The sequence below is a fragment of the Macaca nemestrina genome, chromosome 15, assembly GCF_043159975.1.
Source record: "Macaca nemestrina isolate mMacNem1 chromosome 15, mMacNem.hap1, whole genome shotgun sequence".
Taxonomy (NCBI): domain Eukaryota; kingdom Metazoa; phylum Chordata; class Mammalia; order Primates; family Cercopithecidae; genus Macaca; species Macaca nemestrina.
The window spans coordinates 100,629,374-100,652,254 of NC_092139.1; the positions used below are offsets into that span (position 1 = coordinate 100,629,374).

The following is a 22,881-nucleotide window of genomic DNA, read 5'->3' on the forward strand; positions in this document are numbered from 1 at the left end:
CTAAAGACTTTGGCCTTCATCCCATAGACATTGAGGAGCCTGCACCGTGGAGAGCTAAGGGAGCCAGTGAGAGACCAAAGCAATTGTACAAGAATAAGCAAATTAAGATGAGTAATCAAAATCTGGTTCTGTCCAATGAATGCACAGTTTGGGGTTTCTGGCACTTCGCTGGCCCAGCAAGGGGAGGTTCAGGCCCCTCTCCTTTCCCTTGCTTTTCCTGGCAGCACTAGAGGGGGAGAGCCTTCCCGTCTCCTCCCTGTCTGGACAGAAGGCAGGCCCCGAGGTGAGCTGGGTGGGGAGGGCACCGGTTCAGTTCCATTTTAAACAGGCCAAGAACTCACCCATTAGCTCACGAGATGAACCTCAGGGCTGTTGCTTAGGGAAGAAAGGAAGGTTCCAGCAACATGGCTTAAGAAAGGTCAGAAGACCCAGAGAGACTGTCTGTGGTCCCTGAGAACATGGATCTGAAAAACTGCTTTAGGCTGTAAGAAGCAGTCATTTTTCAGGTCTGGCTGGACAGCAGGTGAGTCAGGGGAAAACACGCAGACACAGGTTATGATCACAGTTCTGCCACTAACGAAGCAATGACCTATTTAACCTCGCCAAGCCTCAATTTCCTTGTCTGAATAATAATGAGCCTTACACCTCAGGAGTTGCTGAAGGACAAAATATGTTGAAAAGTTAAACGCATTAGGGCAATGAAAAGCACATCACTGAACTAACAGTTTCTTTTCCTTCTTGACCATGTACTCAGAACTCCCCAAGTACAACCCTTGATGCCCCACGATAGAGCTTAGCTCCATTTCCTGTCTGGTGCTGACCTTTTATCACTGCCAAGTTCTTCCCCTTCAGACGTCTAAAGTCAGACTTGGCAAGGGGGAGACAAAGGCAGCATGACCCAAGCAAGGAAATGCACCTCGAACAGTCCCCATTCAACAGATGAGACAGAAAGGTGGTCAGCGCAGGGCTCAGTGGTGTGGGCTCTGGAGCATCTGGGTCCACATCTCAGCTCTGCCATCTCCTAGCTGTGATGCCTCGGGCAGGACACTTAACCTCTCTGAGTCTCAGTTCCATCAGTACTCTGTGGGGTGGTGATGAAAATTAAATGTATACAGATAAACTGCTTAGAGGGTGGCTTGCATTGTGTAAATGTTCATGTCAAATCTTGCTTTACCTGCACTGTACTGTAATGTATCAATGACTTACCTGCATGATTCCTGCAGGGCTAGTGCTCTGTTTGTGTTGTTTACCATGCAAAGGGATCTTTGGGATCTTGCAGTACACTAAAGCTTTTCTCCTTAGCTTCTTTCATTTTTCCCTACTTTGGATAAGTTTGAGAAATATATACTGAACATAGATTAGGTATCTGGGTCCTTGGAGCACTCATTATGTATGTGAGTAAGTGCCCTATCAACCTCCCCATCACATTCCACCATAGCACTGTGTACCCTACTTTCACAGCTCCTAACAGTTTGTAATTATGGTGTGTGTAAGACAGAGAGATAGATAATATGATTAACTTCTGTCCCCTGCCATTAGATGTTAAGTTCCATCAGGTAGAGATTCCATCTGTTTTTAATCACCATTGTAACCTGAGCACCAGCATATAGGCAGTCAGTAAATATTTGTAGAATGAATAAAGATACCATCCCTATTCCCAATGAGCCCAGAGTCTAGAGGGAGCAAGGGCAGGTGAATTAGTAAGCTCAAAGTCATCTGGGAAGTGTGATGGTAGACACAGGTATGAGGTGCTGGGGGAGTACAGGGAAGAGGCACCTCACCCTGCCTGGACGGAGCAGGTGGGCAGAGGAAGCAACGCAGACATCATGCTGGAGCAAATGTTGAAGAATCTATGGCAAAATCTAAGAAAGGATGTCCCAGGAGGAGAGACTTGCATAAGCAAAGGCATGGAGATGTGACTCCAAGATGGTATTACCATGGGTAGGCGATGGTGAACCACAGCAGTTTGGTGAGACTGAAAGTAGAGCACAGGAGGAGATGAGTGGGGAAAGGCAGACAGGGGCAAGCTCACGGAGCGCCTGGTGTGCAGAGCTTGAGACCCGCAAAACAAGTCTAATGCACAAGTCAGAACTTTGTGCATGAGAGGAAAGTCACCAAGCCTTCCCTGGATTTTATTTATTCAGGATACACCTTCCCAGATAAGCCAGCATAAACATTAAGAACCATAAACAGGCCGGGCACGGTACTTCACACCTGTAATGTCAGCACTTTGGGAGGCCAAGCTGTGGGGATCGCTTGAGCAGAGGAGTTTGAGACCAGTCTGGGCAATATAGTGAGACCCTGTCTCTACAAAGTATTTTAAAAATTTTGTCGGGTGTTGTGGTGTGCACCTGTCATCCCAGCTACTCAGGAGGCTGAGGTGAGAGGATGACTTGAGCCCAGGAGGTTGAGGCTGCAGTGAGCCATGACTGTACCACTGCACTCCAGCCTGGGTGACAGAGTGAAACCCTGTCTCAAAAAATAATAAAATAAAATAAAAAGAATCATAAACACAGACTCTGCAGTTAAACTGACTGTGAATTCCAGCTCTGCCACCTGTATGCTGTGTGGCCTTGGGTGAGCCTCAGGTTCCTCATCTGGAGAATGGGGGAACTTACAGTACCTGCTCATGATAGAGTCATGATGAGGATTAAACACACTAATCCATATGAAATGCTCAGCATGTGCCTGACACTTAGTAAGCATGTGATTAGACACTGGCTATGCTCATTAATCCCTTCAGAGCCCAGGCTGTACAGCAGTCAGCTGCCTCATGCACCACCAGTGGAAACTCTCTCATGTCATCCTCTAAAACTTCCTGAGATGAGAGGGCCAAGACTAGACCAAGATGGGTCCAGTTTAGGTTGAATTCTATTGTAAAGAAAATAGTGTCTTAGAACTACTAAAATCCTATGGGATATTAAAGATAGACATTGTAGGTTCTCCAAAACAGGACACATCATCTTCCTCTGCGCCCACCCTACTCCTCCCTAATTCTCTCTCTCTGACATTGTAGGGCACATAAACTCATTCTCTAACACCGGAAATATGCGCCCTAACTGTGTATGATCCAAAGGAAGCCATTTCAATGCATAAGTCCTGTTGATATGTCGGCCCACTCCCCTCCTCAGGAGACTCTGCTTAGAGTGGGCTAGGAGACTCCTTAGACAATCTAATAGATTAGTTTCCAGTTTAGCATAACAGCCAGACAGATTTTTGCGGTGAAGTCATCCAAGTCAATTAAAAGGCATTTTTCCCTGCTGTGAGTTCAGAAGTCTCTTTGGTTCATTCCAGTTTTCTGGGATGTTTCATAATAGGTTCCACCCTAGGTTAATTAATAACCCTTGATTCCCACTGAAATGCAAAGGCTCAAATCCAGTGTGTAAGCACATCCAGGCAGAGGCTGCTGGCAGGGCCGGGGTGAGCCCAGTGGGGGCTCCTCTCATCAGGGAGTGGGCCAGACCCCAAATGGTAGAGACAACAGCAGAGCTGGCAGAAAATGTAGACTAGCCACACAAAAGCTGAAGGCCATGCTGGAGAAGTGGTGTAACCGGGGGCAGTAGTGCATGGGGAGGGAGATCATCAACAGACGAAGGAATCACAAGGCTGGGGATTAGGCAGATTGGGAGCAAGTTGAAATGTGCAGTGTGAAATGGGTTACTCCAAGTGGCTGGACTAAGGTGGTGAACAAGAGGAGGTTGGCAATGGCTCACTTTCAAGAAATGCCAGCTCCAACACATCATGTGCGTTTGACTCCATCCTGTCAGTCTTGAGAAAAATAGATCATCTCTTCTCTTCTAGTTTCAAATACGAATTGCAGGTATGAGAATGGCTCAAGTGGCTAAGGAACACAGTGGCAAGGATGTACATGCATTCACTTAACACTTATGAAGTCCCTTAAATGTGCCTCCTACCCAAGCATCATATTCAAGGATAAGGTATCTTTTGCACCAAATCCAGAGCTGAGTTTTTCTGCCTCCAGTCTCAAGCCACCATTCCTATCCAGCCAATCTTCTAAGACCACTGTCAGCCTGTGCATTCTAAAATGAAATCACGGTTGCAGCACTCCGTGGTTTAAAAAGTCTAGTACGTACATCCTGCCTCTAGGACACAATTCTTACTTGCATGCCTTGCACTAATGGCCCACCCTGAATAGACTGCCCTCCACCTTCTTTGTCAGCTTCGTCTCCCACCTCCTTTCTCATGCAGGGCATACCCTGGTCATTTGCCCTTTATGTGACAAGCTGAGACTTGAATCATGCTCTTTAGCTAAAAGGCCCAGTGTGCACATGTGCCCACTCACCCTCACCTAATTCTTGTCCCCAAACCCTGCTGGACATCAGCTTCTCTGTGAGGTCTTTCCTGAAAACATCCCAAGGTTAGATAAATCTCTACAACAGCCCTCATCACAACACATTATGGCCACTGCCTTCAATGTCTATCTTCCCACCAGATAAAGAACTCTTTGAGTGTGGAGGGCTCTGTCATTAGGACAAAGTACAGAGCAGGTGCTCAGTGACTGTTTCTTGAATGAAGGAACAGGTTCAGATAAGACAAGCTCTGTTTGTTTGTTATACATCCTTCAAGAAGTGAAAGGGCTTACTGAGTTCTCTTTCAGAATGTCCACTTCATTTCCCCTGGAGTCTCGTTTATCAATGGTACTAACAGGGGGCCGTGCTGATGCTGATGAAGTGGTGTGGCAGTAAGGAAAGGTGAATCCAAACATAGCAGCTAAAGGCTAAGGAACTCTGAGCTGGGTTTCCTAGTGCAAGAGGATGAACTCCCTTTGACTCCCATCCCTCCTTCCTTCTCATCTCCAGTGCGGGTGCTAAATGGTGCTACCAAACCAGGATGCTGTACTCTCCTCCAGCAGAAAAGAAGAGGAGAGTCTAAAGGGTCATGCAACGGGCAACGCTGTCCTTGTTGTGTTTAGAATCAGTGGGGCTCATTCAGCCTTGGTCTTGGCATTCCCAAGCCCTCACTGCTTGGAGCTCTCCTTTGGCTATCAGCTATGGTTCAGCACTCTATCCTAGGTTCCTCCCAAGAAGAAGGCTTCTCACAGGTAAATGTGAAAAATATAAACTTCATTTGTTTTTGCTATTATTTTCTTGCTATTAAAACCATCAGAAGGGACTAATGGCTTCTTAAAAGGGAAAAACAAAAGATGCCATGGGCAGGGGGAGAATTGTAGTAGGAAAAGCAGTGACCTGGGAGATGAAAGCTAGTGCTCTCCACATTTTGGGCTCCAACAATAATTTCACGTGTGTGCTAAGTCACTTCCACCCTCTGAACCTTTCAGCTGTTAAACAAGGGAGCAGGATAGACAGTCTCCTAGGACACTCCCTGGTTCTATCCTTCTATGACTATGTTACACCTTCAACTCACTCACACAATCACTCAACAAACATTCATTGCATTTTTTCTTCAGGTCCAGAGTCTGTGCTATCTACTATCAAGAAGTTAGAAATGGATGACAGGTGCCATCCAGAAATGAATGTTGTGTATCAGTGGGAACTATGATTGAACATATGTGTAAATAATCAACACACACAGAGAAACATGAGCTTTTTATGTTTTTTTATCCCAAAAACTGCACTGCAAACTTCTTTAGTGCATGGATTATATCCTTTCTATTTCTGCATGCTTCAAGAGACTGAAGCCTAGAAATTACTCAGGCAAATGTGTTCAATGATGTGAAGCTGATCATAAAAACAGTTATAATATTTACTAAGCACTTTCTATATGCTAGGCTCTGCTTCAAGTGCTTCATGCAGTCTTACAGTAACCTATTTCAGCCTCACAACAACTATATGGGCACTTATTATTATTTTACATCAGGAAATTGAGGCATGGGGCAGTTAAATTACCTCTTCAAGGTTACTCAGGAAGTGGTGAAGCCAGGATTCAAACCTAGGTGATCTGGCTTGAGAGTCCAAGCTATTATACTATCCAGATAATTTAAAAACATAGAGCTTAGCTGGGCGTGTTGGCTCACACCTGTAATCCCAACACTTTCGGAGGCCAAGGGAGGAGGATCACTTGAGCACAAGAATTCAAGACCAGCCTGGGCAACACAGAAAGACCCTGTCTCTATTAAAAAAAAAAAAAAAAAGATATCGAGCCACTGCACTCCAGCATGGGCGATAAAGCGAGACTCCGTCTCAAAAAAAAAAAAAAAAGATAAAGATGGAGAGCTACATTTAAAGACAATAATGAACATCAACCCTTCGGGGAAAACAATGAAAAGAAACAGAATTGTTAACAGAGAAACTATGCAAGAATAAGCCAGAAACATGAAATGATGAATAAGAACCATTGGGGTTAGTCAAGAAAAGAGGACTGTTTTGCTGGGAAAACATCTCATATGAATTTGTAATTTACCCAGTAGATCAAAAGAGTAGGGTGAGATAGGAAGATACTGTGGGCTATGTACTCAAGCTGAGAGGGGAAAGGCAAAAAGCTTTGTAAAGACAAGTTCATGACCAGCATATATTCTGATAGATGTACTCTGGTTAAGAACTAGGACCTTGGAGTCAGATAGACCTGGGTTCAAATCCCAGCTTCACTGCATTCTTACTAGCTGTGTCACATGCCTGGGCAATTTACTTAAGCTCTCTGGACCCCAGTTTCCTCAGCAACAGGCATACCGTGTGGATTGAATGAGTTACTGCATGGAAAACACTTAATGTGGCACCTAGCAAATAGTAAATGTTCAATAAAGTTTGCTACCATCATCAATGTTATTGTTTCTCCATTTTCTGGAGACTTCTTAAGTTGATGAGCCTAAAGGTAGACCCAGGAAGCTGATAAACCTACAATAATCAATGTCACGGTTAAGAAGGGAAACACTCGCTCCTCTAATGAGTTATGTTTCAGCTAATGGGCCCTAGTATTCCACCTGCTTTTTTTATCCCCCCAGCTGGTTCTTAGATTTGAAAAGAAAAAGGCCTCCATGGAGACCTGCACGCTTTTAAAAATAATACAAAACAGAACGTCTGAGGTCAGGGTAAGCCAAGCCAAACAAATAAATCTTGCAGGATTGTGTTAACAAAACAAGGCTTAGTGGATCAGAGCGGGTAGAGTTCTGTCCGATTCAGTCCTGCAGAGAAACACCAAGCTCTGGTGAATTTCAAACACAAGGAGGTCAAATAGGAAGATCAAATTATGGAGCACTTCAGAGTTCAGCATCCATGCCTGGGCTGTAACCAGGAGAGCATTCTGTGCAGGATGGACTCCAGAACTCACGGGTCACGTACAGTCCCAGAAATCAAGACCAGAAGAGTCTTACAGATGAATTCTATATGACCTCTTTGGAGAGTAATTTTGCAATATCTATCAAAATTATAAATGTGTTCTCTCAGGTTGGGTTCTCTGGAAAGCAGACCCTGGGATGGATATTAGCCTTGGGGGAGGTTTATTAGGGAATTCTCTGGGATCTCCATCACTGGAAGGGGGAAGAAAAGAAAGGATGCAGGACTGTGAGAATTTGGGCCACACAGCCATCTCAGCAGAGGTCTCCGGCAACTCTGCAAGAAGCTCTGAAGCTGGATAGCCGTTCAGAGTTCTCCCAAACTGGGGTGATGGGGACAGGGATTTATTATAGCCGTTGACAGCCAGTCATTGGATGAACTGCCACCAGGAAGGAGATGTGACCTTGGGAGAGGCAGCTCTCCTCACCTGAGGCACTTTCAAGGAGGAATGACAGAGGAAGGCTACCTTCTGGTAGCAATTCCAGCAGCTGGAAGAAAAGTCCTTCATTCCTCAATGTGCATTACAGCATCCACCACCTGCAATGTTTTTGGAACAAGTTATCCTATTTCTAGAAGTGAATCCTACAGATTGATTAATAAATGTTTGAAATGACACAAGTTTAGCATTGTCTATAATAGAAAAATTACAGAAAACAAATTATGGTGTATCCACATGACAGACCCCAGGCCATCATTAACAAGAATGAGGCAGGTCTGCATATACTCTCGTGGAATAAACTCCAAGAAATATTAAGTGAATAATGAGGGTGCAGAGGAGTGTGGATAAGTAGAAAGGTATGTGTAGATGTCGAGCAGCCAAAGGGGTGGACTGTGCCAGTCACTGTCTATTGCCACTCATCCTTCTATAGTCTCTCCTGCACTATGGGAGCTGAAAGCCTAAAATCTGCATTCCCCAGATCCTTTAGCCACATAATTTCAGCTCATTTCTACCAATGGGAGGCATTCATGCAGGAACTGAAGGTACAAAGAAGGCAGCAACAATTCTGCTTCGGGTGGGTTACAGAAGCTTCACCAACAGCTACAGCAGTTTGAACAGGTGGTGGCAATTCCTGCAGCCTCAGTGAAAGCACAGGTTTGGCCAAGTATAGTAGCTCACACCTGTAATCCCAGCACTTTGGGAGGTCCAGACAGGAGGACTGCTTGAGCCCAGGAGTTCATGACCAGCCTAGGCAACATCGCGATTCCTTATCACTACAAAAACTAAAAAAAGAAAAAAAAAAAAAAAGCTGGGCATGGTGGTGCACACCTGTGGTCCAAGCTACTGGGGAGGTCGGAGTGGGAGGATCACTTGAGCCAAGGAGTTCGAGGTTACAGTGAACTGTGATTACACCATTGCACTACAGCCTGGGTGAAAGAGGGGGACCCTGTCTCAAAAACTAAACAAAACAAAATAACCACAACAACAAAAAGAGTACAGGCTCCTGATTCCTCAGTGACAATAGTGACAGTGATAAACAGTGAATGTAGGACGGTTGTGCCCGTGCCTCTGGTAAATGATTTCCCCTTTTGATCCATTTGTAATCAATCCTCCTTATTAAATTGCCTCTGAAATATATAGCATGGTCAATGTTTTTCTGACCAACCACCCTTTGTGAAAAGCATGTATATGTATTTGCTCATTGCATTTAAAACTTCTCTGGAAAGCTGCCCAAGAAACTAGTGATAACAGTTAAGTACACGGAAGAGAACTAGATTGGTGTAGGCAGAGTGGGAGGCAGACTTTTCACCACATACCATTGTGTAGCTTTTCAATTTTTAACTATTTGAATATACTACTTCCCCCCCCAAAAAAGAAAAAAGATTAATAAAGGTTATCTCCTACTAAGTACATTAATTTCCTGTGAAATATTCCCCAAGTTAGCCACCAAGTTTCTGCCACAGCATTTCCAGCACAGGAGATACCTTACCTACCAAAGGGGCATGGCCCATTCCTCATTAGTCAACACTACTTAACAGCTTCTGTGTAGACCAAGTTGAAATCGATCTTCCTGTAGGATTGCACCAATAGACTGAATTCGAACCCCAGTGAAACAATAGAGGGTGGTGCTCAGCACAGAAACCTGGGTTCAGATTCCTCCTCTATCACCCATTTCTTCTGCTTGTTTAACATCTCTGAGCCCCAGCTTCTTCATCCGCAGAAGGGGACAGTCAAAGTACCCATCTTTTGTTTGTTTGTTTGTTTCAGATAGAGTTTTGCTCTTGCTGCGCCCAGGCTGGAGTGCAATGGTACGATCGTGCAATGGTACGATCTTGGCTCACTGCAACCTCTGCCTCTCGGGTTCAAGCGATTCTCCTGCCTCAGCCTCCCAAGTAGCTGGGATTACAGGTGTGCGTCACCACGCCTGGCTAATTTTGGTATTTTTAGTAGAAACAGAGTTTCGCCATGTTGGCTAAGCTGGTCTTGAACTTCTGACCTCAGGTGATCCACCTGCCTCAGTCTCCCAAAGTGCTGGGATCACAGGCACGAGCCACTGCACCCAGCTCAAAGTACCCATCTTAAAGAGGCATTGTGAGGTTGAAATAAGATTATGCATATCAAGTCCTTTAATCAATACTTTTGGTTATTGTTCTTGATATTTACAACACTGGAAGAAAAAAATATATATAGTGGATAAGAAGAGGACCCTGAAGTCAGACTGGCTGGGTTCAAAAACAGACCCATGCCACCTATTAGTTGGGCAACCCTGAGCAAGCCACTTACTCTCTCTGAGTCTCAGTTTCTAAAAGATGGAGGTGCCTACTTCAACCATAAAATGCATTTAGCTTTATCTCATAAGGACTCAACAAATGGTAACTCACTTTATCAACCATACTTGTTCAAGAGGTACATATTTGTAAAGAGTAAACTGGGACCTATCAGAGACCTTTCTTCCTCTGGACTAAACATCTCCAGCTCCTTAAACGAATCCTCTTTCCTTATTGGCCTTAGTTTCTCTTACTCCAAACCCTTTTCAGAAGGCATTCCAGGTTGCTGCGACCCCCTTCCAGTGTGACACACAACTGGATGTTTTATTAGAGTGTCTCACTAGCATTGTGTGTGTGCGTGTGTGTGTGTGCATATAAGAGGGAGTGTATGAACTATCACCTTCCTGCATTCTCACTGCTGTGCTTTGATAGTGCAGCCTGAAGTGATATCAGGTTTTAGGGGAGTAGCAAAATCTCAACTGTAGTTTATTGAGCACCTAATACATGTGCCAGAAACAAATGCTCAGCGTATTACATTAACTCATTTTTTCACACAATAACTCTGGGGAATAAATTTATTATCATCATTTTTAGGTGAGGAAATTGATTTAGAGATGTTTTAGGTAAAAAGCAAACACAGCTAAAATACGACTGAACTGAGATTTCATCTTCAGTCTATCTTACGCTGGAGCCACGATCTTAACCCCTACACCACATTTCCTCCCGCACATATTAAGCTGTGCTCAACTCAAATGTTAGGTCTTTTTGGTTTTTCTCATGTGATGTTAGTAAGATAGGTCTCCCTGGCTGGGTGCGGTGGCTTATGCCTGTAATCCCATCACTTTGGGAGGCTAAGGCGGGAGGATCATGAGGTCAGAAGACTGAGACATCCTGGCCAACATGGTGAAACCCTGTCTTTACTAAAAATACAAACATTAGCTGGGCCTGGTGGCATGTGCCTGAAATCCCAGCTGCTCAGGAGGCTGAGGCATGAGAATCACTTGAACCCAGGAGGCAGAGGTGGCAGTGAGCCGAGATCGCACCACTGCACTCCAGCCTGGCGACAGAGTGAGACTCTGTCTCAAAAAAAAAAAAAAAAAAAAAAAAAAAAAAAATCCCTAATCTTGCTCCTTCACAGCTGAGTTTTTGAACTCAGCCCATCAGCTTGAGGTCATCAGTCATCTTTTTTTGGTTTTGTAGAGACAGAGTCTCACAATGTTGCCTAGGCTGGTCATGAACTCCTGGGCTGAAGCAGTCCTGCCTGGGCCTCCCAAAGTGCCGGGATTACAGGTGTGAGCTACTGTAACCAGCCGAACCTGCACTCTCCTGCACTCTCACTGAGGCTGCAGGAATTGCCGCCACCTACTCCACTTTGTATTGTATTCCTATTCAATTTGATCACATCAAATTTAATCCTGCGTATTCTCTCTCCCGTCTAGTTAAAAGTCATTAGCATATATAATTTCATAAGTCACTAGTAAGAAGGAGAACAAAGCCAACTACAAAGCCTTTTGGCAAGCCATTAGATTTCTCCCAAGGTGTATTTATTTCTATCAAGTAATCATTTCCTAACGAGGATGATGTTCAACCTGTCACCAAACCACCAAACTGAATTAACATCCAACCTCCACTTCTCTATCTTGTTGACAACTGTTTCTTGAAATATAGGTCTTTATGGTCAGTATCTACAGCTAAGATCCATTCTAAGAAATGTTGTCCCAGAAAGAATTGTGGGTTGAAGGCTGAAGTGCATATAAAAAAATATAAATACAGGGTCTGCAGTGTTTAAAATATCTTAAGAGGAATATCTCACCTTTCCATTCAGAAGACATTGATGTTAAATATATAAAGGGCAGAAGATGAACAGTCTCCCAACAGCAGCCTCCCCTGGACAGCTTCCTAACCCCAACCCAACCCAATATTACACAAGGACAGTACTCAAAGGAGCAACTAGTATTCATACGTAAATCCATGGGTCATCTGGCTTCCTTCATCGGGCTGGGAGTTGCTCAAGGGCAGGTATAAACCCTTCTCTTGCCTTTTTCTCCGCCTGCTAGAGCAAGGCATTAGTGTTCTTTCTGCCTCCGTACCTCCATTAACACGGAGGAAAGACTAGCGGTGGTGATTTCAGTCTTCTCTTAAAAATCAGAGACTGAGGTTCTACCTTAGCAAGTCCTAGCCCACTGATGTCCCAGAACTGTGAGTCTACTTAATATTAATCCATTCATCAACCTCATTGCTTGGTCCCACAGAGGGATGACTTGTGCCTGTGGAGAAAAAGACCCTTTACTTCAAATATAAACAGAGGAGAGTTTGACATGCCAACCATCCTGGCCTGATCCTCTCAGACCCTACTAGGATACTGCTGTGAGGGCCCTGCAGAGCCAGTAGGGCATTCTGGGTAACAGAATGCAAAATGATGCTATCTCCCCCACGGGCCTCCCTAGGGTTTCTTGATTCCTGGCTCTGTAAAAGTTGAGGCAAGCAGTTTTTAGACTCGGAGGGGGGGTGGGGGAAGAGGATGGAGAGAATGGGTGGAGGCTTCCTCTAGGCCAACCACAACTAACTCATTCGCTCTGTCCAGCAAAACCCAGACAGTGCAATTATCTGGTTAATTTGGCCCTTGGTTGGGAGACAGGATCCCAAAATGTGAGGCCAGCTCAGACTAAACAGTGGCTTCCGTCCTGAGACTTTTCCCAAGTGCTAAAGGATGCATGTGAGATTCCTGGGGGGGTTATTTGTGTGTCCCGCCCATTGATACAGATGGGCAAAGACAAGTGATTCTGATTCCAAGATGGATTTGGAAAGGTATGTCTTCTGGGGAAAAATGCCCAAATGACCTGCTAATTGGTTTCCTGGCTAATTCACCTTTTGGCTTTCACAGAGGGGCATGGCTGGAAATCAGAATGACTCTAAATTAGCCAAGGTTTTTCAGTGTGATTGTAGACCTCATAGACGGGCTGAGGGGCCCCAGAGCCCCGGGGTGAGTTATTCTTAGGGCAATTCCCTGATGGTCCTGCTCATAGATTTTGTACCTACAAGTTGGGCCAATGGCATTGCTGAGATAAAAGTGGAAAATTAAAACATGCCCCTGGGGTTTCCACAAATGGGATGAGGCAGGGTGAGCTCAGCTGGCAACCAAGTATTTACCAGATGGCTTATGGAAAACCCAGAGTTTTGAGGGGAGATTAACAAGTGGTGGCTGGGCACGGTGGCCTGTAATCCTAGCACTTTGGGAGGCCAAGGCTGGCGGATCACGAGGTCAAGAGATTTGAGACCATCCTGGTCAACATGGTGAAACCCCATCTCTACCAAAAATACAAAAATTATCTGGGTGTGGTGGGGGATGCTTGTAGTCCCAGCTACTTGAGAGGCTGAGGCAGGAGAATCGCTTGAACTCGGGAGGCAGAGGTTGCAGTGAGCCGAGACTGCGCCACTGCACTCCAGCCTGGCGACGGGGTGCGACTGTCAACAAAAGAAGCGGTGAATGGTGACTTATCGCCCTTGGAAACTCACAAGCAGCCTGGAATCTGTAGAATCTATCAGTTATTCATTCTGCAAATATTTCCTTCAATTCTCTTTTGTGCCAGGCCCAGTGCTACTTAGGGTGAGATCCAGACAGTCATGGTCTCTACCCTCAGGCAAATCATCCCACTCAAAATGTATGGCTAAAAACTCAGATAAGGGCCAGGAAGGAAAAGTTGAGGAGCTATGAAAGGGAATAACCAGGTTACCTGATATAAATCTGGAAAAGGCTCAGAGAAGGAGTCTTTGAGGAAAGGATTGTAAAGCTAACACTTCAAAGGATCTAATCTGCTTTTTGAGGAAGATCACTCTAGCTTTGGTATGAAGAATACATTGGAGATGGGTTGAAAACATGAAGTTGTGAGGCTGTTGATGAGGAAGATTGGACAAGAGTTGAGGGTGGTCCAGCCAAGGATCTAGGTGATGGGGATGAAGGGAGAAGTGCAGGGACTAGGAAATATCAGATGTGGAGTCAGCAGGATCCAGTCATTGAATGGGTGCAGTGGTACAGGGAGAGGGACACATTCGGGAGCCGGAGCAGGTTTCTGGTAAAAGTGGAAGGTAGATGGTCACACTCTTTACTGAGAGAGAGAATTAGGGAGGAGTAAGGTGGGTGCAGGGGAAGATGATGTGTCCTGTTTTGGAGAACCACACCGCATTCCCTGTCACTCCATACCCTGTACTTCTGGTCTCCTTATCTTTGCTCACACTGCCTCCTCCATTCACACACTCTTCATGCCACCATCTCCACTTGTTGACATCCTATCCATCCTTTGATCTATTTCAAACACCACTCCCTCCTCGAGGCCACATCTGAGTCTTTCAGTTGACTGTGACCTCTGCTGCTGGGAGCGCTAAATTTGGACCTCTCATCCCTGGTTTCTACCTGTAAGTTCAAACCCCAGCTTCACTGCATTCTTACTAGCTGTGTGACCTGCCTGGGCAATTTATTAAGCTCTCTGAGCCCAAGTTTCCTCAGCAACAGGCAAATTGTGTGGATTGAATGAGTTATTGCATGGAAAACACTTAATATGGCATCTAGCAAATAGTAAACGTTCAATACAAGTTTGCTACCATCATCAATGTTATTGTTCTGTAGGCCAGGTGCGGTGGCTCATGCCTGTAATCCCAGAATTTTGGGAGGCCAAGGCAGGCAGATCATTTGAGGTCAGGAGTTCGAGACTAGCCTGACCAACATGGTGAAACTCCATCTGTACTAAAAATAAAAAAATAAAAAAAAATTAGCCAGGCATGGTGGCACATGCTTGTAGTCCCAGCTACTCAGGAGGCTGAGGCAGAAGAATAGCTTGAACTCGGGAGGCAGAGGTTGCATTTCACGCCACTGCACTCCAGCCTAGGCAACAGAGTGAGACTCCATCTCAAAAAAAAAAAAGAAAGAAAGAAAAAGAAAAAAGACTTAGCTCACCTCTCCTCCTAGACCACAGGCATTTGGAGACTGGGCCTCTTCTTCTATATACTCGTTCTCCACATATTAGCTAGCTAGCATAGTAGACTCTTGACAAATATTTGCAAAATGAACAAAAATAACCTGTTCTCTGCCATGGAAGGAAAACCAGGAGACATTGGGTTGACTTGAAAGCCACAGAATCAAACTGAAATTCAAAGTGTAGGTGTTTTAATATTAAACCAACTCAGTTTGATGCTTAGGAGACCTTTCTGTTTCTCTGACACACTAAGCTCAAAAAGTGCAGGGAGAAGAACAGTCATACTCCCCTATTTTAAAAATTGTATTTTGAAATCATTTTTACAGCAAGGACCTTGTCTATGTTAGTTACTGTTTGCCTTTGATGAGGAGGAGGAGTAGGAGGAGGATAACGAATAATGATGCTGATGATAAATGGGTAACATTTACTAAGTGCTCAGTATGTGCCAGGTACTGTTCTGAGCACTTTTCACAGACTAACTCGTTTGATCCTCACAGCCCCCTATGAACGCAGGCTGATGCTATTATTGCCCCAGTTGGACAGATGAAGAAATTGAGCTGGAGAGAGCATAAGTCACAAGGTTAGTAGCGGGTGGTGTTGGGATTCAAATCTGGAGTATGGCTCCGGAGCCCAAGCTCAAATGTGCTCTCCTAAGGCTGAGCACAGTGTTTGACAGAGAGGAGCTCCTCGCTGAACGAATAGGAGAAAGCTTTGATCTGGAGCCAGGAACCACACCTTCTACTCCTGATTCTGCCACTGCCTCCCTACACAGCCCTAAACAAATCCGTGTCTCTTTCCACATAAAATAAGGGACTTGGATATTGATATTAATAGCAATAGCAAGAGATAGTATTTGCGGTTCTGATCCCTTCTGAGGTTTTAAATAATTTAATCCCCACAATGATACAAGGAAATTGAGGCAGACAGAGATTAAGTCACCTGCCCAAAATCTAGAAAATGAGAGACACAGGATTCAAGGCGCTTCATTATGTTCCTAAACCATGCTCTCTAGCCCAGGTGGCTGCAAGGAGATGCCCCAGGGGCCAAAAGGAGCAGTATGGAACAGACAGACGTTGGGCTCCACCTGCCTATTTCCATCAAAGCAGCTCTACGTATCTCTCTTTTGTAGAATGAGTTCCTATTTGACATTTCCCTTGAAGAAAGGGTCTCTGCTAAAACATAAAAGGTTGAAAACCACTGGCCCAAATAATTCTGAAATTTAATGAGACTCCCAGGTATAAGCTTGGACTTTTCTGGTAATCTTAGCTCATTATGACCACATAAGATGGGGACCAAGATTGCGTGTAAGAACAGTCCCAGCTGCAGAAAAGGTCAGACGACACTGCTAAAGATAAGCTCCCACCTACCTGCTCCACTCGGATCTCAATCTCTCCATTCACCTTCTTCCCATGGAAATACTTTGACCTGTAAAGGGGAAGAAATCAGCTGAGTAAGGATGCAGGCTGTTTTACTCTTTTCTCCCTTCTCCCACAGGCCTTACCCCAGAGGTGCATATTGAGACACATCCTCGGCCATCCTACTGTCTCCTCCCACCTTCACTGCTGATTTTCTCAGTCTTTTTTTTTTTTTTTGAGATGGAGTTTCACTCTTGTTGCCTAGGCTAGAGTACAATGGCCCAGTCTCGGCTCACTGCAACTTCCGCCTCCCAGGTTCAAGCAAATCTCCTGCCTCAGCCTCCCAAGTAGCTGGGATTACAGGTGCTCGCCATCGCACTCAGCTAATTTTTGTATTTTTAGTAGAGATGAGGTTTCACCATGTCGGTCAGGCTGGTCTCGAACTCCTGACCTCAGGCAATCCACCCATCTCGGCCTCCCAAAGTGCGGAGATTATAGGCGTGAGCCACCGTGCCCGGCCGATTTTCTCATTCTTTATAGGTGGTGTGTGGTAGAGGGGAGAGGGTGGATGAGAAGACTGGAGGCTCAAGTTCTGGTTCTGTCACGTCACTTGACCTCCCTGCATCACAGTTTTAGCATCTGTAAAAGAATGATATTAATAATTGTGCTACAGGCCGGGCGCTGTGGCTCACACCTGTAATCCCAGCACTTTGGGAGGCTGAGGCAGGTGGACCACCTGAGGTCAGGAGTTCGAGACCAGCCCAACCAATATGGAGACACCCCATCTCTACTAAAAATACAAAATTAGCCAGGGGTAGTGGCGCATGCCTGTAATTCCAGCTACTCTGGAGGCTGAGGCAGAAGAATTGCTTGAACCCAGGAGGCAGAGGTTGCGGTGAGCTGAGATCACGCCACTGCACTCCAGCTGGGCAACAAGAGCGAAACTCAGTCTCAAACAATAATAATAGTAATAAAAATTGTGCTACATATTTCTAAGGGTTACTTTGAGGATTAAATAAGAAAAAGGATCCCACATAAAAAGATTTGAAATGATGGCTATGCTAACTATCTTAATCTAATCATTATACATTACATGTATCATAACACCAATACGTACCCCATAAATATGCAAATTATTGTGTATTGATTTTAAAAGAACGAAAGGATGTTTATAATGTTTTATCCATATTTATCTTAAATTCATGATTCTCATCATGTTATCTTCACATATATGTTAATCCTGTGTCCCCTACCCTTTGAAGGCAAAACCACAAATGGTTTACCTTGGTATCCTCCAACCCTCCAATTTAGTCTTCAGAAATATGTTGAATGTATAAAACAATGATGATTGCTAGAAAGTGTGTAATTTAAAGTCTTTAGAAAATACAGTTTTGTTCGATCCAGTTTCATTCTCAAGTATATATTTTTGTGTTCTTTTAACATTAAAAATGTTATGGCATTTTAACTCTTAACAAAAATCAATGTTTTAGTGATGCCCATTATCCATATCCAAATCTTCTAACTATCCAAAAAAGAGAATCCTACATAAATAATGCAGTATTGTTTTATTGAGTTTTACCTATATACCCCATATACTCCACCAAAGACTTATTATTGATCTATCCACTCTCACCCATTTCTCTATTTTTTCTGTGTGTCTAATAAAGCAGTCCTCATTCATTCCTTTGTCCATCTGCCATCCATCCATTCATCCATCTGTCCATTCGTCCATCCATCTATCCTTTCTTCCTTCCTTCCTTCCTTCCTTCCCTCTTTCCTTCCATGGACTTTCTTCTACATCCCTGCCTCCATCTTCTCCATCATCAATACATGATATCCCTATCTACCCATTGCTTAGACATCATCCCTGTACTCACTGATTCTACATTTTAATTATTTCTCAAATTCATTTGCCTGGTCATTTTTCTCCATAAGCACCCTAATCCTGACCTATGATTCATCTCTCTACTGAGAGTCTCTTCGTATTGTTTTCATACTATTTATTACAATGACAATTAATTATAATTCATAGCTGGGTTTAATGCCTGTGTACCACTAAACTACAACACAGCTCCTTGAGGTCAGAAACAACCTATCATATTCATCATTTTCTTCCTCACACCTACTAGAGTGCTTAACACATAGTAGGAGCTTGACTAATATTTGTTAGATGAATACATGAGTGAAGAGAATGATGAAAAAACCCTTGTTGAGTATCAACTCTATCAAGCCAGAAACTCTGCTACAGAGTTTAACGTACATCCTTTCTCATTAGTGCTCACAACCACCACCACGAAGTAGACGTCGTTATTTCCAACTTACAGATGAAGAAACTGAAACCCAGAGAGACTAAACACTTTGCCTAAGGGATCTGAACCCAGGACTTCTAATTCCGTATCTGTGCTTTTGCTCAACTCTGAAAAATAGCAGTGAAAACTGGGGTCTTTATGGGTTTGGATATCGTCTCACAAAAAGTAACAAAATTTCCATTTTCTCTTTCTGATTATTGGTATGATGACACTAATAGTTCTTGGTGACTTGCTGTGAACTGGGCATTGTGTTAAGCATTTCCATAAACTTCTTTGGGACAGAGATAGCTCTTTGCTTCCTAATACTCATTCTCCCCTTTTTCCACAGTAAGAGAGTTGACAGAGTGGTACATAAAAATGTGCACCCCAACTCTCCCATCGGCTGGGTGCAGCCACAAGATTGATTTCTAATGGATAATTTTTTAAGCATTAAACAACCTTCTTAGTCTCCTATTCTTTTCCTTGGAAGATGGGTGTCATCACCCATTTTTTTCAGCCTTCCATTTGTGAAAGAATCCTTTTTGCGAATTTACTAATAGCTTCAGTCTGTCTGCTTCCAAAGTCTCTCTACCTACTCTTAGCTGATGCCGGTGAAGTTAATCTCTTCCCAAGACTGACTGACAGTTCTGATATTAGCACCACTTTTTCTTACATTCTGATGGGCTTAGATGTCAACTAGGCAGTACTTTAGTAGGAAAGGAACTATTAGTGTGACTCGAAAGCAAGATTTTGATTTTTTTCTCTCAGCAATGGTCTTCAAATAAATGCCTGTGTGGACAGCCTCATGCAAAGAGAATCTTTTCATATAGTTTGTGAATTTTAGCATGAATCCTTAAAGGTGGTATCGGCAAATTCCAGACACAAGGACATGCCCATGTCTAGTATTTACAGCGCCTGGGGCAAAGTGACAAATGGAAACCTGTGTGTCATACGTCTAATATTTAAAATTGACAAAATCAAGCCAGCAAACATTTAAATAAAAGATATCTGTCCACCAGGCATGGTGGCTCATGCCTGTAATCCCAGCACTTTGGAAGGCCGAGGCAGGTGGATCACGAGGCCAGGAGTTTGAGTCTAGCCTGGCCAACATAGTGAAACCCCATCTTTACTAAAAATACAAAAAATTAGCCAGGCGTGGTGGTAGGTGCCTGTAATTCCAGCTACTCGGGAGGCTGAGGCAGGAGAATCGCTTGAACCCGCGAGGCAGAGGTTGCAGTGAGCCGAGACTGTGCCATTGTACTCTAACCTGGGTGACAAGAGTGAAACTCCACCTCAAAAAAAAAAAAAAAGAAAGAACAGAAAAAGAAAAAAAAGACGTCTGTCTCCCTTCCTTGGCAGATACAACTTCACAATGACCTTAAAGATTCAGAATGTAGACTTCTGAGAATTCTTTGCGCTCTACCCAGCACAGGGTAGCATGAGGATTGCCAGCTCTTGGTTCTCAGACCTCACCCAAGATCCTCCTTAATTCCCCACCCACTCTCCTCTGTCCTGCATCACTGAGGCTCCTGGTGCGGGTATGTGGATGACCCAGACCACGTGGCTAAGCTTCATCTACTCCCTTCCCCTCCCCAAATGGTTGTCCTTTGGCCACCTCTTGGAAGATGGACCAAGAAATTGGCCTATATAGGCCCTGAAGTTGGGTTAAGGTCCCTTTGAGGAGGGAATTCTAGAGTTTGGGTACCCAGGGCATGGCTTAAGAGTGCAATTTGCAGGGTCTTGGTGGGAATATCCCCTCAGTCCTAACTCCTCTGTCAAAAGAGGTGTGGCTAATAAAGACCAGAGCAGGATCCAAGGTAGGTGTCCTTTGTGGATTTAAACAAGTCATTAGCTTTTAAATCCAAGCTCCAAATTTAAAAGAAGTATTTGGTGGGCCTGGGACCGGGAATGGTAACCTATGATTACAATCACCGGCATACTGGAAAAAAAAACAAAAACAAAAACATGGATTTGCAATCACACAGGCTTGGGCAAAATCTCAGCTCTACTACTCATCCACCATGTGTTCTAAGACAAGACACTTAGCCCTCTGGGTCTCAGTTTCCTCATTTGTCAAGTGGTGATAGTAACTACCAGGGAAGAGTGTGGTGAGAAACTCACATAATCCTCTATGCAACAAGGCAGTAAAGTGCAATGGCTTCAGGGCAGACAGCCTGGATAGGACCCCCAACTCCTCCACTCGCTTGTGCAAGCTTGGGTAAGCCAACCTCTGAATGCCTTAGTTTCCACACCTAGGAAATGAGGATAATAGCAGTAGCCACCTCTGAGAGTTGTTATGAGGATTAAATGAAACAAGACATACAAAGCACTGAGAATAGTCCCTGGCACATAATAAGCTCCAAAGTGTATAGCCCACGGCCTGAAACAATGCACAAGAGCAAAGAGCTATCCAGTGTTTACCCTGTACCTAGTGGGTGCTGCATGGCGGGGACCCACAAATAAAACAATCTGACCCTCTTGGGGGTTACAAAGCAGAATTATGACTCACCTTGATCTGTCTCATAGGTGCAAAGAGTGATGGCTGGTGATGGGGACAAAGAGGTGGCCTTGGTCTATAAGGACAGCCAGCCCCTTCACATCCTTCCTCCTATTTGACCCTCATGCCAACCCTGAGGGGTGGTAGGACTGGGATCACTCCCCACATGTTCCAGATGGAGAAGTCTCTGCTCAAAGTCACACGAGTGATCTGGGTACCCAAATCCTAGAGGGAAGAATTTCCAGCCTTTCCTGGAGACACTAAGTGGTCTTTCAGATTTTCTGGATCCAGTCCAGAGCCCTGGCGTCCTTCATGATCTGGACCCTGCTGACTGGGGGTCTGCTTCCCCTCCGGTTTGCTGTCTATTTCATGGTCGCATCCAACTTCCTGCGCTTCTCTAAATACTCCCTGTGCTGTCATGCCTCTGAGCCTCTGCACAGGCCATCCCCTCTGCTTGGAGCTTCCTTGACTGTCTCTGTCTCATGTTCCAAGATCCCATGAGTGATATCTACTCTGTTGAGTTTTCCCTGACAGCACCCCCTTGCCTGGCTGGGCTGAGCGTCCTCCCTTGGTTCCTACAGCACGCTGCACTTACGACCATTCCAGCCCTTATCACTCCACGTTGTTATTACACATCACCTATCTGCCCTCTGCCCCCAAACATCTATTCTGTGAGCTCCTGGAAACCAGAAACTGAGTCTCCATGCTCACTGTCTCCAGTATCCAGCACGATCAACTAGGGCACAGCGCACAGGCTTAACAAATGTTCCCTGACCGGGTAAGGAGATACTGTCTGTAGGCCGGCCTTTCCTGGAAATACTTGACTGCCATCTACTGGTGCACCATTGTAATACATTTACAGATCTACAGCCACTGCGATGTGGGGGCATGTACCAGGCCAACCTGCGCAACTGGCATTCCTCGACTTGATTCTAATCTGGAACCCAAAGCACTTTGCACTACCCCAATACCACCCAAGCAGCTGTGGTCTTAATGAGACCTCACCTTCCCAGGAGAAACATTTGTTTTGCCCATCTCTGGAATGTTTACTGCAGGGCCTGGCAGACGGACTGGGGCTGAAGCTGAGGGTCAGGGAGTCCATCCCCCCGCCTGGCTGCAAGTCAGAAGTCTGTCTCCTGATGGGCCACACAGACTGCTGCCTCCTTGCCGGGGGCTCATTCAGGCTTGAGCCGCCTCTGAACGGCTCTGTCTGGCAGAGGGAAGGGTAGGGATGGTCTGGAATTCTAGATGCCTTTGGGGGCTGGGGTTGCTGCCTCTGTAATTGACTGGCTGTCTGACCTCAGGCAAAATGGATGGACCCGCTGTGCCTAAGGGCTCTGTCTCTCACGACTGCCGCCTCCTCCTCACACCCTAGTATGTTCAATCTCATAACGGGCTCCCTGAATACCTCAGCCAATCAATCAAGTCCTTGGCCTGGGGAAGAAGGTGGGGAGAGCTCTGGATTCCACGAAGATTCTGTCTCTGTGGGTGGTCTCATATTTTACTGCCACATCTGAGGCCCCAGGAAGAAGAATATTATAAAACTGGTGCTGCCTGGGATGGGAAATGCCTAGTTGGGGGAGGCGGGAAGTGTGCACAAGACAGATTGATGAGGAATGGGTATGGTGCTCTTTTGTGGCTGCAGCAGGGGCAGAAGAAGGGGAATTCATACAAACAGGATCTGTCTTCAAACAGGACTTTTTTTCCCAATAAATTGATCCTGTATGTAGAGTTAACGCAGGCAGGGCTTGGTGATGGACCTTCCAAGGAAGGAGAGGTTGGGAATGTCCTGTCCCAGGGACAGCTGTCTCTCCG

At 44.9% G+C, this 22,881-nt stretch overlaps 1 protein-coding gene across 8 annotated transcripts in view; it reads right to left on the reverse strand.

Annotated features, from left to right (window-relative positions):
* LOC105493997 (synapsin III) overlaps window positions 1-22,881 on the reverse strand; it is a 550,021-nt gene that overhangs the window by 455,180 nt on the left and 71,960 nt on the right. For all 8 annotated transcript variants that reach the window (XM_024796611.2, XM_011762037.2, XM_011762038.3 and 5 more), the window contains exon 3: window positions 16,294-16,351. In XM_024796611.2, coding sequence (XP_024652379.1) covers window positions 16,294-16,351 — 58 coding nt within the window. The remainder of the gene's footprint in view (window positions 1-16,293; window positions 16,352-22,881) is intronic.